The 17799-nt window shown below is 48.2% G+C and overlaps 1 protein-coding gene across 1 annotated transcript; it reads right to left on the bottom strand.

Moving 5' to 3' along the window:
- Positions 1 to 1301: 1301 nt before the first annotated feature.
- Positions 1302 to 2363, bottom strand: LOC102946835 (olfactory receptor 52E4-like). The gene has a single exon (XM_037889586.2). It carries the CDS (start codon positions 2298 to 2300, stop codon positions 1302 to 1304), a length of 999 nt encoding a protein of 332 aa, XP_037745514.2. The 5' UTR covers positions 2301 to 2363.
- Between the last annotated feature and the right edge of the window lie 15436 nt (positions 2364 to 17799).

Genomic DNA, 17799 nt, shown 5'->3' with positions numbered 1-17799 from the left:
AAGAAGACTAAATGGAAGTCTCCCCAACCCTGGACAGGGAGCTTCACCTTACCCTTGAAACGGCAGCTGTCCACCAGAAAACGGTCAAGCTCATCCCGCAGCACAGTGGGAGACAGGGTATTGGACCCATGATGATCCTCTGGCTGGGTTTCTGTTACGACCCTGTGTCCCATGGAGATGGGCAAGGAGGGAAAAGACCACTGGTGCGGGGACTGTACCGGTGGCACTGAGCAGCCTGTCTATCTCCGGAAAGGGTAAGGGAGGTGGAGGGAAGAGAGCAATCCCTAAAGAGTCAGGGAGGGGAAACAACAACAAAAAAACTCACGTGCCCTGAGGTTCGTTCAAGGACAGCAGAAATGAGACAACCCCTGGGAGGCAGGGGTATGGAACAGGGAGATGACAAATGAGTAGGACATTGTCTCTGCTCCCCAGCAGCTCCTGTCTCTGCTCTGTGCCTGCAGCTACAGCTTGGGACACGCTGAGCTGAGGGCTTCTTCTCCTGCTCCAGCTGGGGTGGCCTGGACACTTACCCTGCCCCGGAAGCTCCTACTGGGGCTGGAGGCTTGAACTCCTGCCAGCTGAAGCTGAGGCAGGCTGGGCTTGGGGCTTCTGCCAAGCTGCTACATATCAATCACACAAGGATTGCCATGTTCTGTTCATTCTCTCTGAAGCACCTGGCACTGGGCACTGTCAGAAACCAGGCTACTGGGCTTCATGTATCATTGGTTTTACTCAGTGTGGCCATTCTGATCTTATTTAGACCCCAGATGTATCTGTCTCCTGCTGTAACACACTATACCACATTCCCCTCCCAGAGCTGACATAGAGAGACCCCATCAGGACTCCTGGGATCTCTCTCCACAGAGTTTGTAACAAAGTAAGAATAAACATTAAAATTTTAACACTAACCAGTGTCCCTTAAGGGACTGGCCATAAGATGAGAGAACAGATTGATTTTAGAGATGAGTGGGTCACAGGTGAGAAGGGGAGGGGAAGACAGGAGCAAGTGACGGGGCAAGGCCTTGGGGAGAAGACACACAGCAGTGTCAAGGCTTGACAGAAGAGTTGGGGCATGATTGCCATTTCAGGGATACAGCTACCAGCAATTAGAAAGGTGGCAACCCAGTGTAGTGTACATGACTGACTCCCCAGTTTATCACATTGATACAGCACACTGAGGACAGGAAAGGGTTTAAAATTTGTCTGTCCAGTAAGTGATTCAGGGAAGAGGCCCCAGCACCATGCACTAGCCAGCTCTACACAGAGCGCAATCTGAGAGCCAGAGCACAAGGAGAAAATATTTAGGTCTCTCTATGTGTAAATAGTTGGAGCAGCCTGCCCCGGATCTGTTTGGTCCTCAATCCGTAAATGATGGGGTGCAGCACGGGGGGCACCAGCAGGTACACGCTGGTAATGAGAATGAGGGAATGCAGTGGAACATTGTGGACAAACCGGTGCGTGAGAGAGGAGAAGAAATCTGGGATGTACAAAGCTAAGATGGCACAAAGATGAGAGATGCAGGTCCCAAAAGTTTTGAGCCGGGCATCTTTTGTGGGGAGGCGGAAGATGGCCCGGAGGATCTGAGTATAGGACACGGCAATAAAAAATACATCCATTCCGATCACAGAGAAAAGATCAAACAGGCCATAGTAACTACTGATGCGGATGTCAGCACAGGCCAGCTTCACCATGGCTATATGCACACAATAGGAGTGGGGGATGATATTGGTTCTGCAATATGGCCACCGCCTTGCCAGGAAGGGATAGGGTAATGCGAGTATGCCATTGCGCAGCACCACGGCCATGCCTATCTTGGCCACAACAGAGTTTGTCAGGGTCGTGGAATATCTCAGAGGATGGCAGATGGCCACGTAGCGATCAAAAGCCATGGCCACAAGGATTCCAGATTCCATCTCTGAGAAGCAGTGAATGAAGTACATCTGGGTGAGGCAGGCACTGAAATCTATCTCCCTGGAATTGAACCAGAAGATGCTCAGCATTTTGGGCAGGGTGGATGTGGACATGACCAGGTCAGTGACGGCCAGCATGCAGAGGAAATAGAACATGGGCCCATGGAGGCTCGGCTCCCTCTTCACGATGAACAGGATGGTGAAGTTCCCCAACACAGCTGTGGCGTACATGGCACAGAAGGGGATGGAGATCCAGACATGGGCTGCCTCCAGGCCAGGAATGCCCAGCAGGATGAAGGTGGAGGGGTTGGTGAAGTCAGTTGTGTTGGAATCTGACATGGAGTAGGGGAGAAGGTGTCCAACTCTGTGGCATAAGGGTGTCTCCTGCATGTACTGTATGTTCCCCTGACTTTCTGTGTGTTCCTAGGGTCGCAGTAGAGGGTCGCAGTAGAAATGCCTGAATGGAGAGACAACATCAATGTGAGACACTACATGCACAAGTGGAGACTGTTCTCATGGGAGAAGGAGACTGATCACTCTTCACGCACTCAAAAATTACATTATCATTATTCAGAGACAATAACTATGAACAATGACCCTACTAAATCCAATTCCATATTTTGTGGTGCTCCCTGCATTAATAATTCCTACACTTTGTGTTGGGGGAACCTTAAGAGGCACCAGCAGGAGACAAGTGTGAATACTGGTTATCCATCATTGTTCCTTAATGCAATGAGAGACAGGCTAGGGAGTCCATACTATAGGGAGTTCTCCATTCATCCAGTTGCTCAAAATCTGAGAGTGAAAAAAACACCAAACCTTTGCCAAGACATGTGCTGGGAGAAATATCCCAATTAGAACATGCCTCGGGGATAAGACCTGAGTGCCATAGATAGCAGCTCAAGAGAAACAACTGCTCATTCACAGCAGTGGACAAAACAAAAGCAATGTTCCGATCACTAAGATATGGGATGTCTGGATATGTGTTCAGTTTTTGTCACCCAGTCTCTATTATGGATATAGCATAACTAAAAGGGATTTCCCAGACAGGCTCTGAGAATGGTGGAGGCTGCCATATACAAACACATAGAAATGTCTGGGACTCTCTAGTTTACACAAGAGAGGAAAGGGAAGGCTGAAAGGATTAGGATTGTTTAGTTTGAAAAAGAGAAGACTGAGCGGGGACATGATAACAGTTTTGAAATACCTAAAAGGTTGTTGCAAGGAGGGAGAAAAATTATTCTCCTTAACCTCTGATGATAGGTCAAGAAGCAATGGACTTAAATTGCAGCAAGGGCGGTTTAGGCTGAACATTAGGAAAACCTTCCTAACTGTCAGGGTGGTTAGGCAATGGAATAAATTGCCTAGCAAGGTTGTGGAATCTCCATCACTGGAGAATTTTAAGAGCAGGTTAGACAAACACCTGTCAGGGATGTTATAGATATTGCTGGTCCTGCCAGTTGTATGATTCTATAATACAGCTACATTGCTCTGGGGTGTGGATTTTTTTGTTTTTTAAAAATAGGCAAATGCAATTTTGATTATATTAGCAGAAGTATAACATGCAAATCATTGGCCGCGATAGTATTCCTCTGCTCAGTGTGGGTTAGGTCTCAACTGGAGTAATGTGTCCAATTTGTCTCAATAATATAGTGAAAGGATGTAGAGAAACTGGAAAGGATCCATAGGCAAGTAACAAATTGTATGCAAGTGATGGAATGCAAACTGTGTGAGCAAGCCAAAGGCACCAGTATATTTATTTGGAAACAGTAGATTAATTGGGGACATGATAGTGGTCTTCAAATACTTGAAAGGCGGCCATAAAAAGGTGGAGAAAAGTTATTCTCTCTTACCATAGAGGAGCAGGACAAGAGGCAATGGGTTCAAATTTCAGCATAGCAGATTTAAATTAAATTTCAGGGGAATCTTCCTAACTTTAAGTACAAGAGGCCAATTGAACAGACTCCCAGGGAAGTCATTGAAGCTCCTTCTGTGGAGGTTTTCTAAAGACATGTGAATAGCCATCAGTCTTAGATGACTAATACAAACCAAATCCTGCATCTTGTCAGGGGGTTAGACTAGCTGTACTTTGTGTTCCCTTATAAATCTATGGCTCTTTCATTTTATCATGTAAAATCATAGAAGATTAGGGTTGGAAGGGACCTCAGGAGGTCATCTAGTCCAACCCCCTGCTCAAAGCAGGACCAATCCCCAACTAAATTATCACAGCCAGGGCTTTGTCAACCTTGATCTTAAAAATCTCAAAGGAAAGAGATTCTACCACCTCCCTAGGTAACATAGACTAGGCCTTAGTCACACACAAGTCTTTTGGCTCAATGCAGAGGTAACTGAATGAAATTTAACGAGCCTGTGTTTTACAGGAGGAGATCAGACTGGATGATCAAATGGTCCCCTCTGTTCTTAAACATTATGGATCTATTGATAAGGAAAGTAAATCAGGCATTTATATTTAATGTGTGTGTAAACGTGTGGACTAACCGCTGCAGCGCCTCCTGCTGGTCTTCATCAGGAATTAGCTCACCAGGCTCCGGAGCACCCTCTGCAGGCCAGTGATCCACCTTATCACTGGACCCGTATCCCTTCCGGACCCGGTGCCCCTTGGATGGCTGCCCCTGGCAGTACACCCACTGTCTCTCAGGGTCCCCCCTACCCAGGGGAACCCGCAGCCCCTATCCCCGCCTCACCTCAGTGTAAGGCTACTGCACGTCACCACCTAGCCCCTTATATCAGGGGCAGACTGCAGTGTAAAAGCCACTCATCACTGGCAAGGAAGGGTGTGGACCTGCTGCCTCGGCCTACCCGTGGGCTGCCCCCTTTGCAACCCCAGTACCTGCCTAGCCTTCTACTAGGCCACAGCCTGGGATTTTCCAGGCCAGAGTTCCCCAGATCCCTAGGCCTTTACCTAGCCCTGCTTCAACCTCGGTACTCTCTGCTCCCTGCAGCCAGGTCCTTCCCTCTCCAAAGGTGAGAGAGAGTCAGCTCCTGGCTCACTGCCTACTTATAAGGCCAGCTGAGCCCTAGCTGGGGCATGACCCCAGCTGAGCCTACTTCCCTACTCAGTGTGGGCTGTTTGCCCCAGCCACAGCCCCCTCCTGGGCTGTTCTAAGCCCCTCAGGACAGGAGCAGGTGTCTACCCCACTACAGTGTGTCATAACATGAACAAGGGAACATTTAGTTAAATTGAAAGTCTGAACATATAACACTGAGAAAAGAAAATTTCTAACATAATCCATATTTGGCCTGTAGAACTCCTTGCTACCAACATTACTGGACCAAAAAGCATAGAAGGATGGGATTGACAAATGGATTAGCCGTTGTAGGTGGTGCTGGTGGCATCACCTATAGCTAAGTCTGTGTGCCACCTTCCATTAGAAAACCTCATTTTCAGTTGCTTATAAGTTCGCTAAATTTTAGGTGTTTGGACTGAAATTTCCCATGCTGGGTGTCTGCTTCGAGCAGAATTGTTTTTTGAAAGTTTCAGGCATAACAGTTCAGCTGACTTCTTGAATGAAGCTCGGAGAAAGTATGTGTTACCCATGTTGAAAAATTCTCATTACTGTTCTAGTGAGGAGCGCTAGCACCTCCAAGCTTTCCAGCAGACCCCTGCTACGCAACCCCCAGCTCCGTGTGCAGGTGGCGGAGTCCCGCTCGGTGCCCCAGAGGTTGGTCCTGGCAGAAGTCATGAGAGTCGGAGACCTCCTGGACTACGACCGGGGAGACTGGCTGGATCCCCTGACGCTCACTCGGCGCATGGGGCTCTCCAGACCTCGTACCCCCCGGCTCGTACTTCAGGAGGTGAAGGCCGTTTTGACGCCCGCTGCTCAGGCTTATCTTAACCGAGCCCTGCGTGAGGGCGCACCCCGCCCACCCTCTACCCCAGGCCCGCCGGACCTTTCAAATGGGCCCCTACCCCATAGATCCTAACAAACCCCTCACCCTTTCACTGCGAGCCAGCTGCATGAACTGCAGCCGGTCAGCTTCCAAACCGCGCCAAGGAAACATCTATACACACTCACGCTTCACACCCTTCACGCCCTCACCCTGGTGTCTCGCCCCGATACAAAGTGGCGGGACCTCCTGCCACCTTTGGAGGGTGAGCAGCCCCGGTGGGCCAGCCTGTATTCCACCTTGGTCCCGAGGCCCGTCAAGGACATTAGTTGGCGGCTCCTTCACGGAGCTGTGAGCACGGGCATGTTTTTGGCATGGTTCACCCCCATCCCGGATACTTGCCCTTTTTGCAACGTGAGGGAAACCCTGGCACACGTATATCTAGAGTGTGCCAGGCTGCAACCCCTTTTCTGGCTCCTCATGAATATTCTATTACGCTTTTGGCTGCACTTTTCCCCTCACCTTTTTATTTACACACTCCCTGTCCGTGGCCCCACAACGTCGCGGGATCTCCTGGTTAACCTCCTCCTAGCCCTAGCTAAAACAGCCATCTATAAAACCAGAGAGGGGAGGTTGGCCAGTGAAGCGTCCTGCGACTGTAGGGCCGTTTTCCGATCCTCAGTACATTCACGTATCCGGGCGGAGTTCCTCTGGGCGGCGTCCACCGGCTCCCTTGATGCCTTCGAGGAGCGGTTGGCACTGTCTGAGGTTCTCTGCTCGGTAACCCCATCCAGTTCCCTCCATCTGACCCTTTGATTGAGGGGAAGAGCGAGAGACCCAAGCCGTTGCCGCTGTGGATACCATCATCACTGTCACCTAGGAGGGGTCCTATCACACGTGGGTGTACGTCCCCCACACCCCCAAACCGCCCACCCCGCAACCATACCCATCTTGTCAGGCACTCTCAGGAGAGGAATAATAGGTGACACTGGGCGTGGCACTAGGTAACTCGAGGGGGTGGAAGACCATGAGTGTCGAGGAAGCCCCCCCACTCTGGGCCACCAGGTAACTCAGGAGGGTGGAAGACCACGAGTGTCGAGGAAGCCCTCCCGCTCTGGGCCCAGGCTAGCCTGAACACTTCTCCCTCCTGAAGGCTGCTGTGTTATACCTTGTGTTTGCTTTTGTTTTGTTGCATAGTTTTGCTTTATCCTTTTTGGTGATTCTTTGTAAGTGTTACACAAATAAAATTCTTTTCTGCTTCAAAAAAAAAAAGTGTCATGCAAATAAAATTCTTTTTTGCTTAAAAAAAAACAAAACAAAACAGACAGAGTCCTGAAATGCAAGCGGAGAGGGTGACCCTGTCTGTGTAGTAGCACACAGCTGGCTCCGGACGTCTGTTCTCAGTACTTGCTCTAAAGGGAGTTTTGCCTCACTGGGGAATGAGTATGGGCCATGGTCTCAGAGTTTAGCCTTGTATTGCACATCTACTAACATCTTTCATCCTGAAGGATTCACTGTGCCACTGAAATGCACCACCTCGAGGCGGTAGTCCATCAGGCGGGATGAACAGGGGTGCACAGAAAAGAGTGACATTTTGTCCAGTGATTCTTTGGCAAACTCATCACTTATGGCAAGGGCCCTGGGATGTGTCATGGTTGTGCGGAGTGGAAAGGACCACAGACGTACTTTCTATCCCTCCATACTCACATTGCACTGGGTTTGTCGAGCAGGTGAGCTCCTCAGCAAGAGATGGGTGCCCGTGAATGCTGAGATGGAAGTGTCTTCCCTGCAAATCCCTCTCAGGTGGCCGTGTCCTACAAATCTCTCACTCCATCTTCTGCAGCAGCATCCCACGCTCAGAGCTGACACAGGGGTGTGCACCGTTTATAATATAGCTCTGTGTAATCCCAGTGGGATTCATTCAGCCTCTAGAGGAGAAGAGAGCATCTGAATGTAAACAGGCTGGAGAAAAGCATGTCTCCGCTTCTGTGGTAATTATCCAGCTTTAGGAGTAAACAGTAATGAAGGAACCTTCCCAAAGGGAGATGAGAACTCCTGGGCTCTGTGCTGAGTCAGAGAGGAATTGGCTGTTTGTGTATTTGTGTATATTTATAAAATATTACCAGCAGGAGATTGAGTTTGTGTGTGTATGGGGGTGGGGGGGTGAGAAAACCTGGATTTGTGCTGGAAATGGCCCACCTTGATTATCATGCACATTGTAGGGAGAGTGGTCACTTTGGATAAGCTATTACCAGCAGGAGAGTGAGTTTGTGTGTGTGTGTGTTTTTTGGAAAAGGCGGGGGGGGGGGGGGTGAGAAAACCTGTATTTGTGCTGGAAATGGCCCACCTTGATTTTCATACACATTGTAAAGAGAGTGGTCAGTTTGGATGGGCTATTACCAGCAGGAGAGTGAGTTTGTGGGGGGCGGGGGGGGGGGGGGGCGGAGGGTGAGAAAACCTGGATTTGTGCTGGAAATGGCCCAACTTGATGATCACTTTAGATAAGCTATTACCAGCAGGAGAGTGGGGTGGGAGGAGGTATTGTTTCATGGTCTCTGTGTATATAATGTCTTCTGCAGTTTCCACAGTATGCATCCGATGAAGTGAGCTGTAGCTCATGAAAGCTCATGCTCAAATAAATTGGTTAGTCTCTAAGGTGCCACAAGTCCTCCTTTTCTTTTTGCGAATACAGACTAACACGGCTGTTACTCTGAAACCTGTCTTTATAAAATATAGTTGATGAGAAAGAAAATAAGGGATAATGGCTAGATGTCCCTCAGCTCTGGTACCCTGTAAATGCCAAGGATGGATGGGTAGATAGTAGACAGACAGATCTGGAGAAAGATGACAGAGGGGAGACATGAGCACTTTCTATGGACATATGGGACTGTCGCTATGTGATCAGAGATCAATAAATCTCCTCACTATCATCATACTGTGCCGCACCTGTCATTGAAGGTTCTTCAAAACAGTTAGCAAAGGAAAGTCGTTATAAAAACATCCCCAGTATACACATAGGTAAACTGAGGCACGAGGCGATATGAGCAGCCCAAGGTCACACAGAGAATGAGAGACACGATGACGGACAGAATCCAGGAGTCCTGACTTCCCTGCTGTAACCACAGTCTCTCCATCACACCAACAGGGAAATGGACTCCTGCTCTTTCAGGGACTGTTCTTTGGGTGGTGTCATAAATATAAAGGGAAGGGTAAACGCCTTTAAAATCCCTCCTGGTCAGAGGAAAAATCCTCTCACTTGTAAACCGTTAAGAAGCTAAAGGTAACCTTGCTGGCACCTGACCAAAATGACCAATGAGGAGACAAGATACTTTCAAAAGCCGGGACGAGGGAGAAACAAAGGGTCTGGGTCTGTCTGTGTGATGCTTTTGCCGGGGACAGAACAGGAATGGAGTCTTAGAACATAGTAAGCAATCTAGCTAAGTATGTGTTAGATTCTGATTTCTTTAAATGGCTGAGAAAATAGCTGTGCTGAATAGAATGAATATTTCTGTCTGTGTGTCTTTTTTGTAACTTAAGGTTTTGCCTAGAGGCATTCTCTATGTTTTGAATCTAATTACCCTATAAGGTATTCACCATCCTGATTTTACAGAGGTGATTTTTTTTTTTTACTTCTATTAAAAGTCTTCTTGTAAGGAAAGTGAATGCTTTTTCATTGTTCTAAGATCCAAGGGTTTGTGTCTGTGGTCACCTATGCAAATTGGTGAGGATTTTTACCAAACCTTCCCCAGGAAGTGAGGTGCAAGGGTTGGGATGATTTTGCTGGGAAAGACATGTCCAAACTACGTTTTCTCAGGAACCCAGATAAAGTTTGGTGGTGGCAGTGGAAGTCCAAGGGTAAAATAGTTTGTACCTTGAGGAAGTTTTAACCTAAGCTGGTAAAAGTAAGTTTAGGAGATTTTCATGCAGGTCCCCACATCTGTACCCTAGAGTTCAGAGTGGGGAAGGAAACTTGACAGGTGGAATGCAGAGGAAAGGCTGGAAGAGGGAATCTGAGCGATTGCCATCCTGTCAAGGTGAATTTGAGGTTTTCAGAACTAGCTGGATTTTGTGAGATCCCTGCTTCTCTGAGGTGGGAACTCCGGGACTCCACTTCCGCTCCCACTGAGAAACCTGCCAACGCATCACGGTCACTGGGGTCGCTTCAGGGGAACAGACTTAGGCTATGTCCACACTTGCAGATGTAAAGATCTGGGAGTTAACCCCCCCTCAGAGGGCACTGCAGGGATCGCTCTGCCGTGTGTTCACACTGTCAGCTGCCAGCGCAATGGCACGGCCAGACTTCCGGCACTTGCAGGACATTTGGAGTGGTGCACTCTGGGCAGCTCCCACAGAGCACCCCTTCCCCTTCAGCTGCCAAGCTTTGTGGGAAGGGGTCGCGGGGTTGCGGGGCAACTGTCCCAGTGCCTCATCATTCATCGGTTCGCATCCCAGCCGTCCTTTCCCTTCCATCCGCATTTGGCGCCATCTTTCAACAGTTTTTGTACTGCACGGTCTGTCCACCTTTTCGGTCTGCGGGAACAGATCCCGAACTGTTGATAAATATGCTGATGGCTCTCACTAGCACATCACAAATGGCAGCCCAGCTGTTCCTTAACCAGCAAAGTGAGACTGAGGAGTCCGACAAAGATGTTGACACACCTAGTAGAGACAACATGAGATTACTTGTGGCATTCACGGACGTGCTGACCATAATGAAAAGCCATTTTGGAGGCTCAGGAAACAAGCATGGGGTGGTGGGATCATAATATCATAGAATATCAGGTTTGGAAGGGACCTCAGGAGGTCATCTACTCAAACCCCCTGCTCAAAGGAGGACCACTCCCCAACTAAATCATCCCAGCCAGGGCTTTGTCAAGCCTGACCTTAAAAACCTCTAAGGAAGGAGATTCCACCACCTCCCTAAGTAACCCATTACAGTGCTTCACCACCCTCCTCGTGAAAAAGTTTTCCTAATATCCAACCTAAACCTCCCCCACTGCAACTTGAGACCATTACTCCTTGTTCTGTCATCTGCTACCACTGAGAACAATCTAGATCCATCCTCTATGGAACCTCCTTTCAGGTAGTTGAAAGCAGCTATCAAATCCCCCCTCATTCTTCTCTTCCGTAGACTAAACAATCCCAGTTCCCTCAGCCTCTCCTCAGAAGTCATGTGTTCCAGTCCCCTAATCATTTTTGTTGCCCTCCGCTGGATGCTTTCCAATTTTTTCCACATCCTTCTTGCAGTGTGGGGCCCAAAACTGGACACAGTACTCCAGATGAGGCCTCACCAATCACGTCCCTCAATTTGCAGGTAATGCTCCTACTTATACATCCCAAAATGCCATTGGCCTTCTTGGCAACAAGGGCACACTGTTGACTCATATTCAGCTTCTCGTCCAGTGTAACCCCTAAGTCCTTGTCTGCAGAACTGCTGCCTAGCCATTCGGTCCCTAGTCTGTAGCGGTGCATGGGATTCTTGCGTCCTAAGTGCAGGACTCTGCACTTGTCCTTGTTGAACCTCATCAGATTTCTTTTGGCCCAATCCTCTAATTTGTCTCAGACCCTTTGTATCCTATCCCTACCCTCCAGCATATCTACCCCTCCTCCCAGTTTAGTGCCATCTGCAAACTTGCTGAGGGTGCAGCATTCCACGCCATACTCCAGAACGTTAATGAAGATCATATCATCATGCAAGTCTGGGATGATGAGAAGTGGCTGCAGAACTTTCGTAGGAGAAAAGGCACTTGCATGGGACTGTGTGATGAGCTCGCCCCCACCGTGTGGCACAAGGACCTGAGAAGGAGAGCTGCCCGGATGATGGAGAAGCGCATGGAGATCGCACTGTGGAAGCTGGCTATTCCAGACATCTGCCTTTTGTTCGCTAAGCAATTTGGAGTGGGCAAGTTGATTGTTGGACTCGTGTTGATGCAAGCTTTCAGGACCATTAATCACATCCTTCTCAGAAAAAAAAAAAAACATGACTCTGGACAACACATGTGACACTGTGGATGGCTTTGCCCAGATTGGTTTCCCTAACTGCGGAGAGGGGATAGATGGCACGCATATTCCAATTCTGACACCAGACCACCGAGTCTCCGAGTACATTAATAGGAAGGGGTATTTCTTGATGGTTCTCCAAGAGCTTGTGGATCACAATGGGTGTTTCACGGACATTAACACAGGCTGGTCCGGAAAGGTGCACGAAGGATGAATCTTTCGGAACACAGGCCTGTTCAGGAAGCTGCAAGCCAAGACCTTTTTTCCCCGGATACGAAGATCACCCTAGGGAAAGCTGAAATGTCCATTGTGATCCTGATAGACCCCATCTACCCCTTGATGCCGTGGGTCATGAAGCCATACATGGGAAGCATTGACAGCAGAAAGGAGCAGCTAAACAACAGGTTGAGCTGGTGCAGAATGACTGTTGAGTGTGCTTTTGGCTGTTTTAAAAGCCCGCTGGTGAAGTCTGTATGGGAAGCTGCATAATATTTGTGAAGGGAACGGTGAAAGCTTCACTCAGGCATAGACCACTGAGGCTCAGTGCCTGGAGGCTGAATTTGAACTGCCAGAGACCAGAGCTATTAGAGGGGCCCAGCGCAGGGCCATGAGGATGAGAGATGCCTTGAGGTAGCAATTTGTTGCTGAAAGCAAGTAATGTTTGGTGCCATGCATGTGAGTGCAGTGGTCCCAGTGCTATTAGACGCCTGGGATTGCTCCATATGATGCACTGTCGAGCCGTGCCTGTTGCTTTTCTGGGCTATGCTTGCTTTCACTTAGTGCAATAAAGAATGCTTACAAACCAAAAAACATGCATTTATTAATATTAAAAAAAAAGTTAGCGAGACAGACATGGGATGACACATCTGCGAAGGGGGGGGAGAAGAGTGGAGGGATGTGGTGGTGGGGGGTCCAGTATCATTCTAGATTTGTGTATATACAGGTGTCATATGCAGCCCTGCTGTCTGGAGTGCCATGCAACACTTCATCCGAGCTGAACTGCCTGTGGGTGGAGGTTGAGTGAGGTGGGTAATGGCTGGAGTCTGCAGGGCTGGACGGCGAAGGTGGAGGTGCTGGGGCAGCTGGTGGCGATACAAAACAGGACAGTGGCCAAGCAGTGTTGGAGGTGACATAGGGCAGGGGTGGCTCACCTGTGGCTCTGTACCCACGTGCGGCTCTTCAACGAGCTGCATATTAACTTCTGTCTAGGCACCGACTCCGGGCCTGGAGCTGCAGGCTCCCGCTTTCCAGGGTGCCAGAGGGTGCTCACTGCTCAACCCCTGGCTCTTCCGCATGCCCTGCCCCCACTCCACCCCTTCCCGCCCCCTCCCCTGAGCCTGCTATGCCCTTGCTCTTCCCCCTTTCCCCCAGAGCCTCCTGCATGCCACAAAACAGCTGATTGGGCGGTGGAGGAGCTGATCAGCAGGGCTGCCAGTGGCAGGAGGCGCTGGGAGCGAGGGGCATATTACTGTGGCTCTTTGGCAATGCACATTGGTAAATTCTGGCTCCTTCTCAGGCTCAGGTTGGCCACCCCTGACATAGGGGCACAAGGGAAAGAGTTTTGGGACAAGGACTGCACGGGGGGTGCAGGCGTGGAGCTGCTCCATATACAGCATTGGAAGCACCTGAATCAAGTCTGCTTGGCGCTCCCTAATGTTTAAGATCCGCTCCATGGTTTCTTGTCAGCAATCTGTGCTCTCCTGGCATGTACCCTCCTTTCACTGTCCCATCACTTGTGCATTTTTTTGATTTTCAGCAAGGGATTGCTGCATAAAATCATACAGAACGACCTCTTTGCTTTTCTGAGGCCAGTTCTGTTCTGCCAGCAAAAATGAGGAGGACTGTGATCCTGAGCTTGCATTTGTGAAGCCAAAATGCAACATTTTACAGAAGCATCACTGTTAACACTAGACAAAGCAATGATACAGCTGATCACAAAGACAAGCACAATTCACATACCTAGCACAAACACAAACTGCCTGTCCCAAGGTGAGACCAACTAAAACTTTGGACTTTTAATCTGATCAGGGCTTATGGAGGCATAGAGCAACATGTCCAGAGAAGACTGAAACCAATGGGACAAACTCAAACCCTACCAAAAATGACCTAGTGTTACCTAGGGACAGAGGAATTGAAAATATGTGTAACAACCCACCACTCTCACCACTCAACCCAACACTCTTAAGAAGGTCCCGGAGAACTACTAGGGGTGTACTGTTAAAATTGAGATGAATCTGTTATTGGTTCTAAGTTGTGTTTTAATGAATATTATCATGTTTAGTATAAAGAAGTGGACATAGTATTTTGAATATGTTAAATGTTCTTTTCTTGTTATTGTTTTTTTTATATAATATAATGCTGGTAAATCTCTCTATTATGCATAGTTGTCTCTATTCTTTACTGAACCTCAACAGACTAGAAACGCAAATAAGGTGCCTTTGCATGTTCTGATCTTTTTTCTTGTTATCAGCAGGTTTAAAACAAATAAAAGGAAGTATATCTTCAAACAACACAGTCAACTGTGGAACTCCTTGCCAGAGGATGTTTTGAAGGCCAGTCCTATAACAGGATTCAAAAAAGAATTAGATTCCTCGAGGTGAGGCAGGCCTCTGGGTAAATGGAGTGAGAGCAAGGACTCATATCCTTTTGCTAGCCAAATCCACCGGGGTGGTGCATAAGCCAGGAAAGTTCAAAAAGAGTGGGACAGTTGACCTACTTACATCTGTTAGGAATTCTTGAAAGGACTCACTTTACTTTTTTCTTCAAAGGTGAAACTTTTACACTTTGAATATTTTGCTCTTTTGCTGTACTCAAGGCTCTTCAAATTTCTGCAAAAAAGTGTGTAATGGCCTGTCAGTCAGAGGGAGCAGGTAATGTCTACACCAGAGACCTTACAGCAGCAGAGCTGTACCGCTGAAGATGCACCGCTGTAAGGTCTCCCGCATGGCCGCTCTAGGCCTATGGGAGAGACCTCTCCTACCAACATCACTACACCACCCCCACCAAGGATTTCCTGGTCACGTAGCATGCACCACACTGGCGCTTTTGTTGTCTTTTTTCACACCCCTGACTGACAAAAGGTTTATTGACGAAAGTGTTAGTGTAGACAAAGCCTGAATTGCATGCTAGTAAAGAAGCCTGCTGCCTCAAGTCCTGCAATGTTTAAGAAGATTTCAATTTCTACTGGCCTTCTGTCTCACCAAGCCCAGCTTTGAATAGATCTATCTCAAAATTCTGTCTGGATCCATTTCTCGGAGACCAATGCACTACCTGAGAGTTTCAACTAATTGGGGTTTTCCAGTTGTTCCATCTCTCTGCTGGCTTCTTTGTTCCTTCACCACAGCCCTGTTATCTCTGCCCTCTCCTCTGGTCTCGCATCTGGTACCATAGGTTGGGAATTCATAAGAAGGAGGCACAGTGTCCACTCTAAGAAGGGAGGCATGATTAGAACAAAAGCAGAGTTACAAAAGCAAATGGAGAGCCACGTGCTCCCAGCTGTGTGTCTGGTGCAGCTGCACTCAATGGCCCATTTTCTTTAGCCCCAGTTTAGTTCCCCTGAATGCGTTCTGCTCTTAAAGGCCCCGGACATACTTCTAACAGGAAAGGCAGGGCTGTACATTTCAGACCCACACAGCAGTCTATGAGCAGTTCTTAGAGCTGTTACTCTCCCATCACCCCACCTGCCCCCTTCCTGGTTTGTTGCACACAGTAGCTGTCAAGGTTCCTCCCCCACTCTGAACTCTAGGGTACAGATGTGGGGACCTGCATGAAAAACCTCCTAAGCTTATCTTTACCAGCTTAGGTCAAAACTTCCCCAAGGTACAAAATATTCCACCCTTTGTCCTTGGATTGGCCGCTACCACCACCAAACTAATACTGGTTACTGGGGAAGAGCTGTTTGGACACGTCTTTCCCCCCAAAATACTTCCCAAAACCTTGTACCCCACTTCCTGGACAAGGTTTGGTAAAAAGCCTCACCAATTTGCCTAGGTGACTACAGACCCAGACCCTTGGATCTTAAAAACAATGAACAATCCTCCCAACACTTGCACGCCCCCTTTCCTGGGAAATGTTGGATAAAAAGCCTCACCAATTTGCATAGGTGACCACAGACCCAAACCCTTGGATCTGAGAACAATGAAAAAGCATTCAGTTTTCTTACAAGAAGACTTTTAATAGAAATAGAAGTAAATAGAAATAAAGAAATCCCCCCTGTAAAATCAGTATGGTAGATACCTTACAGGGGAATTAGATTCCAAACATAGAGAACCCCTCTAGGCAAAACCTTAAGTTACAAAAAAGATACACAGACAGAAATAGTTATTCTATTCAGCACAATTCTTTTCTCAGCCATTTAAAGAAATCATAATCTAACACGTACCTAGCTAGATTACTTACTAAAAGTTCTAAGACTCCATTCCTGGTCTATCCCCGGCAAAGACAGAATATAGACAGACACACAGACCCTTTGTTTCTCTCCCTCCTGCCAGCTTTTGAAAGTATCTTGTCTCCTCATTGGTCATTTTGGTCAGGTGCCAGGGAGGTTACCTTTAGCTTCTTAACCCTTTACAGGTGAGAGGAGCTTTCCCCTGGCCAGGAGAGATTTCAAAGGGGTTTACCCTTCCCTTTATATTTATGACAGTAGCTCTGTCTTCTCTTAATCTTATTTATAGGCTCCTTGGGGCAGGAGTTGTATCTCCTTCTGCATTTGCAAAAAGGCCAGCATGAGGGGCCCTGAACTGGAGCGGGGCAACAATACAAATAATGATCATAAATAATAAACACAATAATCCAGCCAAATCAGAGCCTGCCCCCGCCCCTTTACCTTTAGCTACAGATGAAGGTCAAACCATGCTGGTCAGCTACAGAGTGTTAGTAACTTGAATACAGCTGGGGACAGCACCCTGGTTCAGCCTGGATAGGAGAATTCATTCAGTCTCATTCCTGTGCTTAAAAGCCCAGGTACCCCGCACCAGAGAAATAACCATGATGAACCTGATGAGCAGGCAGAGACTTCAGCTGTGGGAATCCAAGTGCCCTCCAGCTGGGGCTTTCCTGGAAAGTGCAACTCAGTCTGGAAACTTAAATTTCAATTCCACCTAGGAGACACTGGGAGGAAATGAACCAAGAGGGAGAGAAAAAATCCATTGCAAACACTAATCCAGTCTCTATCCTGCCTACAGGACACCCCTTGTTCTAGGGCAGCTTTGGGAGGAGGGTGAAGCCTCTGTCCCCAGGACACGGCCCCAGGACATGCCCCCAGCTGCACTCTATCCATAGGAACATTCTGTTGGTGTTGCTTTTACTTAGCGCTCGAGAGGGGAGGGCTCCTGCCTCATACTGAGAAAGAGGGATGATCAGCGAGTTATCTCAAGTGCCTATACACAAATGCAAGAAGCCTGGGAAACAAGCAGGGAGAACTGGAAGTCCTGGCACAGTCAAGGAATTAGGATGTGATTGGAATAACAGAGACTTTGTGGGATAACTCACATGACTGGAGTACTGTCACGGAGGGATATAAACTGTTCAGGAAGGACAGGCAGGGCAGAAAAGGTGGGGGAGTTGCACTGGATGTAAGGGAGCAGTATGACTGTTCAGAGCTCAAGTATGAAACTGCAGAAAAACCTGAATGTCTCTGGATTCAGTTTAGAAGTGTGAGCAACAAGGGTGATGTCATGGTGAGAGTCTGCTATAGACCACCGGACCAGGGGGAAAAGGTGGACGAGGCTTTCTTCCGCCAACTCATGGAAGTTATTAGATCACAGGCCCTGGTTCTCATGGGAGACTTCAATCACCCTGATATCTGCTGGGAGAGCAATACAGCAGTGCACAGACAATCCAGGAAGTTTTTGGAAACGGTAGGGGACAATTTCCTGGTGCAAGTGCTGGAGGAACCAACTAGGGGCGGAGCTCTTCTTGACCTGCTGCTCACAAACCGGGAAGAATAGTAGGGGAAGCAAAAGTGGATGGGAACCTGGGAGGCAGTGACCATGAGATGGTCGAGTTCAGGATCCTGACACAAGGAAGAAAGGAAAGCAGC

The sequence above is a fragment of the Chelonia mydas genome, chromosome 1, assembly GCF_015237465.2.
Source record: "Chelonia mydas isolate rCheMyd1 chromosome 1, rCheMyd1.pri.v2, whole genome shotgun sequence".
NCBI lineage: Eukaryota > Metazoa > Chordata > Testudines > Cheloniidae > Chelonia > Chelonia mydas.
Note: the sequence above shows the minus strand (reverse complement) of the source record. Positions and strands in the feature narration are given on the sequence as shown.